The 6,942-nt window shown below is 49.2% G+C and overlaps 1 protein-coding gene across 6 annotated transcripts in view; it reads right to left on the reverse strand.

Annotated features, from left to right (window-relative positions):
* Window positions 1-605: 605 nt before the first annotated feature.
* FOXN4 (forkhead box N4) overlaps window positions 606-6,942 on the reverse strand; it is a 16,139-nt gene continuing 9,802 nt past the window's right edge. For 3 of the 6 annotated variants that reach the window (XM_027894365.1, XM_027894366.1, XM_027894367.1), the window contains 8 exons: window positions 5,239-5,402; window positions 4,328-4,443; window positions 4,097-4,234; window positions 3,822-3,949; window positions 3,372-3,468; window positions 3,081-3,288; window positions 2,077-2,460; window positions 606-1,648 (listed from right to left, as the gene is read on the reverse strand). In XM_027894365.1, the coding sequence (XP_027750166.1) occupies window positions 1,398-1,648; window positions 2,077-2,460; window positions 3,081-3,288; window positions 3,372-3,468; window positions 3,822-3,949; window positions 4,097-4,234; window positions 4,328-4,443; window positions 5,239-5,402 (1,486 nt within the window). In that variant the 3' untranslated portion in view covers window positions 606-1,397. Of the gene's footprint in view, window positions 1,649-2,076; window positions 2,461-3,080; window positions 3,289-3,371; window positions 3,469-3,821; window positions 3,950-4,096; window positions 4,285-4,327; window positions 4,444-5,238; window positions 5,403-6,625; window positions 6,645-6,942 lie in introns of those variants that run through there. The other 3 variants (XM_027894370.1, XM_027894368.1, XM_027894369.1) reach the window with 3 other exon arrangements.

The raw sequence follows: 6,942 nt of genomic DNA on the forward strand, positions 1-6,942 counted from the left end.
GGGAAGAGGTTTCCACAGACAGATGTGCTGGGAGGATACAGGTACAGTTGCTTTCTATCCCCTGATCTTCACAGAAGGGACTTTCAAGCAAAAAAGATGCCCACTGGGTCACTCCAGCATCCTGCACCCTCCAGGTTTAATCCATGGATGGGGGTGGGAGAGAGGAGCCCGTGAGCACGTGGATATGACACTGGAAAATTCTATTAATGCACAGGAACAGACAAAGCCCGACACATAAATATCAGTGTGGTCACAGAGGTATATGTGGACTAAATGCTAAATCCCAACTTACTTTCAGATGTTTCATCACATTTTTGCAGTGTATGTTACCAAGTACAAAGCAGGGTTTGAAAGTTTTTAAAAACGCTACATTAGAATCAGTTTTTCTTAGTTAATTAGGAAAGACAGACTACTATGGATGGTACAGTGACAATATTTGGTCTCTGATTTTTTTAAAAAAGGAGTTTCACAGTATCAAAAGTGCTTATTAAAGAAATGCAGTGTAAAGACTGTGATGAGCTAGTTGTATTTTTGATGCTGAATAATTTAGTGGCTGTAAACCAGGGTACTGCAGCATTATAAAACTTGAACAGTGCTCAATAATTTCTTTTCTCTTCATAACAATAAATATAAATAAATTTACAAATAGTAATACTGCCTAGCACAAGAATAGACAGAAGCACAATACACAAGACTATAAACAAATCTATTTCTTTTTAAAATCCTAAAAATAGCCATAATTCCTAAAATCTTCTAGCCACTTTAATAGTTCAGTAGTACCACTTCCCTCAGGTGTGAGGACTTTGTTTTTAAATCTAGATACAGCAGTTGTCTGCTATGGGGTTGACTTTTCATTTTTAGTATTTTTGCTCCTTTTTTCCTACCTCAGAAAAATAAATTAACAACAGTAAAGTCAGAAAAGTGTTAGTGGTGCAAATGTCTCCAGGGACTGGGTGAGGTCTTTGTTCCACAGCAACAGGAATTTGGCAAATTAAGAGCAAATGATTCACCAGGTGCACAGTGAACCATTTTGGGCTCCAACTCAGTTCTGACCATCCCGTTGACTCTGTTGGCGTCTGCAAAGGTGGTGACCAACCAGCTTCACCAGATCATGGGGGAGATTAAATGTGTTTCCCTTAACTGGGTTACTTTTAGCTCGGTTCCATTCCAGTGAAAGTTCCTGCTACACCTTCCAAGTCCTTCTGGAGAGCTGACCAGCCCCACAACAGAAGTATCTGTGCCCCTTCCTCAGGGTTGCCACAAGTGAAGGTGGTTCTCCCAGTCACAGTCTGATTTATTTTGGCCTCTCATGCTGTAAGTAGCTGACACATCCCAAGTGTCTGCAGGAGGAGCTCTCATTACTTCCAGGTGTTGGGATCTGGGGAAGGGTGCAAAGCTCAGAGCAGAGGGATGGGTTTGTTCCCCTGGGGGGTCATGTACTGAGCAGCTGCCACGTTGTCCAGGGTGGTGTAGGTGGTGTAGAGGCCGGTGACCTGCAGGTCTGGGAAGGAGCGGTCGCTGCTGCTGGACACAGGCGTGAGGCCGGGGGTGCCCAGGTCGCAGTCGGAGAGGTGCAGAGGGGATGTGCTGAAGGCACCCAGGGTGTCCAGGCTGAAGCTCTCATCCTTCATCTCCTCCCAGATGTTACCTGGAAAGGATTAAATCCCGCTCACAGCAGCACATCCCACACCCGTGGGAGCTGGGTGTGGGTCACCCACTTCAGGGGTAACTAAAGGGCTTCACTCACTGCTCGAGGGTGGTACCACTATGGGGCAAGGGCAGCAGGCATGTCTGTTCCCCACAAATCCTCTGGTTCCAGCCCTTTCCAGGCAGCACCTATTTACCTGAGCTAACCACACACCCAGGGACCACACCAGGCATTGCCAAAAGCCAGGGAAGTTCTCCTCGCACACAAGGGGAACACCAAGGCACAGGCACAGCTTTGTTTTCCCATGGGCAGTGAGATGAGGTGTACCCCATCCCTGCTTACACCTTCTGCAGGACCCTGGCTGGATGTTCAGTGGCTACCCAACAACAGAACCCCCTCCCTGCCCTCCTCCAGGCCCCGTCCCTTACCTTGCAGTGCAAAGTCCATGATGCTGGGATCCAGGGCATCCACCTCCGTGCTCATGTCAGCCGGCACGTTGGGGAATTCCGGAGGGGCCCGTCCCAGGGGGTGGTGGGGCAGGGGGCTGTGGCTCATGTCGGGCAGGGTGTGCAGGGGAGGCGTCTGCGCCGGGGCAGGAGAGTTTGGGGCAATGCGAGCCTGGGTCTGGAGCTGGTGGTGCAGGGGCAGGGACTGCAGGGACAGCGTCATGATGGGCTGAGGCTGGAGCTGGGACACGGGGATCCGGCCCTGGGCCGTGGCCATGTGGCTCAGGGGGGTCACCTCGGGCTCTGCCTGTTTGCTGGGCCGCCTGCAGCTCTCGGGTCTGTCGGTGATCAGCTTGTCCAGCTCCTCTGCACAGGCAATGCCCATTCCCAAGGAGGAAAAAAGACAATTTAACCCACTTGTTGAAGCAGGGATGGGCCAAAGTGTTTCGCAGGTTTCACACATTTCTGCCGTAAAACTGACCTGGCAGTGTCTGTCACAGCACAAGACCCAGCACAGGCCTGACCCCTGACTGAACTAAAGAAATGATCTCAGGACTTACACAGAGCAACCAAACCACTCCTGATGGCAGCTCACCCTCAGGTGCAGAATTAGACATCCTCACTAGGTCCCCTGCTCATAGGGACACTCTGAATTTTGTGTGTCTCTTAAAATAAGACTCATAAAAGTGATTCCCAGCAGTTTCAGTGGCCCTTTAGCTTGTAAACAAATAAAACTAATTTATCACTGATCGTATGTTACTGATTTTGCAGCAAAAAACTCCAGCTGATTTTGTCAATACTGAGCTCATGAAAGCTTCAAAAACGTGGTTTTTTACAAATAAGAATGAAAGAGGCTTAATAAAGAGGGGTTTTTGCAGAAGAACAGACATGGAAATGTGACACTATAATCAGTAACACTGAAGGCAGCGGGACCCTCAGGGAAAGCCGTGGATGCTTGGGATGGGGCAGGGAGATAAAAGCCCTACCTGGGTTGGCCATGCTCCTGTGAATGGCAGCCAAGTCCTTCCTCTTCCACTTCTGCATCTCCTCCTCCATCTTGTCGATCTTGGCGGGGTTGAGGGCCCACAGACACCCTTTGCGGGAGGTGCCGCTCAGCTTGTTCTCCACCTTCTCAAAGCACTTGTTCAGGGACAGGTTGTGGCGCACGGAGTTCTTCCAGCCATCCGGGGCTGTCTGAAAGTGCAGGGAGGGGGGTTAGACAAACCAGCCATGGATTTGGGATGCTGCACTTCCCCCCCCTGGGGCTGCACAGGTACCTTGAAGTAGGGGAAGTGCTCCTTCATGAAGCTGTAGATCTCACTCACGGGGAGGCTCCCGGTCTTGCTGTTCTTCAGAGCCATCGCGATCAAACAGCTGGGAGAGGGAAAGACAGGGAAGAACTGAGCCATCATGGAATGGGTTGGGTTGGAAGGGTCCTTAAAGCTCATCTCACTCCACCCCCTGCCATGGGCTGGCTGATCATGGGATTTCTGTTCTCAAGGGCTCAGAAGTCACCCTGTGATCCTCAGATTTTACTCCTCTGTGCTATTACTCCACCCTTATGCTGATATCCAGAACCAGTTTGCTTGTTCACTCCTATTGCCCCTCAGGGGCAGCTCCCACAGAACTCCTGGGTGGGTGATGGGATTTTTGTTCCCTCCAAAGGAATCAAACATTCCCATGGCAGCAGCCCTGCAGTGTTACAGCCATCCCTGCTCTCCACTCACCTGTACGAATAGATGGGCTTGGGATAATGCTTTGGATGCAGTTCCTGGGCAGAGTGAGGAGCCAGGCGGGGCTGGGAATAGTGTGGCTGTGTCCCGTAGGATGTGTTGTAGATTCCTGCTGGGTTACACTGTGTGCAGGAGGAAAAGAAGGGAAATGCTGGATGCAAAATGTCTGTGAGTACTTAGGTTCAGGGATATTTTATTGTGGGGGGTTTTAGAGAGGTCTAGAAATGATCTTGGCAGGTACTTCAGGACAGACAAGACACACATGGTACCTGTTGGGTGTTCTGGGCCAGGGCAAACACCTGCTGGGAGTGAGGAGGAGGAGGAGGAGGAGGAGGAGGAGGAAAGAGTTGTTGCTGTGTTTGTAAACCAGGAGACAGTTGCCCACCCACGGCATAGGGGCTCATCTGCTGAGAGAGACACACCAGTCGTGGCACTCCTGGATTCCCAGCACCTTTTCCTAAGAGGTGTGGCAATAATGGGCCATCAAGGCCTGCTCTTACATTTGCTCCATGTGTTGAAATAGAATTGAGGCCCAGGATTCCCTGGGGAAGGCTGGCCTGGACATGGATCATTGCTCCAGGAGCTCCTGTTGAATGCAGGGTGTTTGTCACAGGACCTGTGTGGAGAGAGCAAAGGCAAGGAATGTTCACATGGAAGTACTTCAGGAGAAAGAGGTGACACTGATGTTTAATGGATGCAGTTGAATATAGCCAGGCTCTGGAGTGGATAATCACACCTCTCTGCCTTTCCATCCCCACAGAACCCAGAGCATTTCACAGCTTGCAAAGGTCACATCAGCTGCTTCTAAAACTCGTTACACAGGGAGTGAAAGGTGGCAGCTCTTTAACAGTCCCTGGAGGGGTTACAGACACCGTGTCTTACAAAAGAAAAACAACATATTCAGCACTGTCTGTACTTCAGGAGGATTTGTGCTCTAAGACAGGTGGGATGATGCTGCAGGGAACAAGTGTGTTTACCTAAAGGATGTTCACCAAGAAAAGTGAACTCAGGCTGTAAACCTGCCTGAAGCAAAGATCAGGTGCTCTTGGTTTTATCAGTGTTGAAACAAAGCAGAAACACTAATTACCTAATTCCAAAGCTGTTGAAAACCTCTGAACCCCAAGTCTTAAATACCTCAGCTTGAGTTCACCCAACAAGGCACCAGCAACTGCACTGAGCAGAAATTCCCATGGGATCCAGGGATCTGCTGTCAGTACTGGGGCTCTGCCTCTTGGGATGAAGGAAAGGGATCAGTAGCGCCCTTATGAGAAGCCAACAGGCTCCAGGTCATTGGACAGGAAGCAAAATGTAAAGTACTTTAAAGGAATCAACTAAGGGAGTCTGTGGGGGGAGAGAAAGGCAGGGGTAGATTGTGGTGTTAAGGAGCAATTATTCCCAATCCCAACATTACCTGGCTGCTGGAGCATGGCATTCTGGGCCCCAAGGCTGAAATCCATCCTCCCACTGGCCATCTGCTGTAACCTGGGCACATCCACGGACGTCAGCCAGGACAGGGACTGCAGGTCCCCAGGGAGCTCATCCTCGCTCAGCTGGGATGGGTCGGAAGCCAAGAGCCTGCAGAGCAGCAGGGAAGGTTACTGGGAGCAGGGATGGTGCTGCACTGCCCCTGGAAAGGGGGGAGATGGCTGGTGTGCCACAGCTCATGTGGGTCAGTAGGAAAATGCATCAGGTCAGAATTCTGTTGGCAAATCCCTTTGGTTTCCCAGCTGGTCACTGACACCCTTCACCTGATCCCGTGTTCCTTCGTGCAGCTGGAAACATTTTGGTGAAGAAAACTTCCTGTGGGGTATTTATAGGAGAATAATGCCCAGGAACTCAGAGAGAAACTGCCTGGAAACAAGTCCAAAGCTGATGTGCGACTGAACACCCCGAAACTGCCAGGATGCCTTTGGCAGCAAACCCGAGGCACAGCAATGACAGGCTGCTTCTGGTTTAAAGCTCTTCTTTTGACACATTCTGCACACTCCACCTCACCTGTTTTGCTTTGCTTCTGGTAGAGCTCATGGTACAAAACGGTAATATTGGAATATATTTACAGTACCCAAAAATTCCTGTGTGGTACAAACTCCTGTTAAAGTCACCAAAAGAACTATTGTAAGTGAAAGACTAAATTAATTTATTTATGTGGAATGGTATTATAGGAGTCATTGGTACCTCGAGGAATAAAGCAGTAATTAGGACATGTCAGGAAGTTGTCATTAGACACCCAGAGTAAATACAAAGGGATTCACATCCAGGAAAACATCTTTATCTCTCAGAATAACATAATTTAGTTGGTTGTAGTTGATTTTGCTTTCAAAACGAAGGCTTTAAAGAGCTCTCAGAGCGTATTAAAGCAGCTGCATGGTGCTGATCTGTGTTTGTTGCCAAACGATGCTGCAGAAGCCTTAAATAAATCTGGTCTCTTGCTGAAGCATCTTTTATGTTTTACATGACTCTAAATCAGCTTAAAAGAACAAGGCAAAACTCCAGTGCCTGCCTGCCCTGGAGCTTTCAGCTCCTCTAGTCAGGAATTCCAAAAACACCTATCAAAGCTCCCTAAACTGTTATCTGGGAGATCTTTAAAGCAGAAGGTGATTTGTCTGTAAAAGCAGAATGTGATTTGTTTGTAACAAGATTTTGAAAAGAAGAAAAGAGGGGGAAAAATCAACACAGGACCAGGAGCCAAAACCTCAAACCCTGGCCAAAAGACCCATCTTCCAATCTCTCTGCCAGCCTGCCCCGCGTTCTTTCTCCTACTGTAGTTATCGGGCAATAATTAGCATTGCCATGGTTACGCTGTTCAGTTATTTTGTGAGGCTTGGGACTTAAATCCAGAAAAAAGACCATCAGGTGACGGCTGTGCCGGCGGAGATTGGCTGGATTGGAAGAAAACAAGAGCATTAAATGATTTGAAAACTGGGCAGGCTCATGTCGTTTGCAACAGTTGGGCGCATTCAAGGGGAGCCGATAACCCATTGTGCGCCCAACGACCGCTGCCCGCGGCACGTGGCCCCCATTGTTTTGGGGATTCTTGCTTAATTGTTTCCCCCCCCTCCACCTCCCCCCCTCCTCCTTTTTTTTTCCAAACTTCCCATTAATCTGCCCGAGTGAC

This window comes from Empidonax traillii, unplaced genomic scaffold, assembly GCF_003031625.1.
Source record: "Empidonax traillii isolate 1590-97213 ecotype Southwest subspecies unplaced genomic scaffold, ASM303162v1 scaffold426:size1138770, whole genome shotgun sequence".
Lineage (NCBI taxonomy): Eukaryota > Metazoa > Chordata > Aves > Passeriformes > Tyrannidae > Empidonax > Empidonax traillii.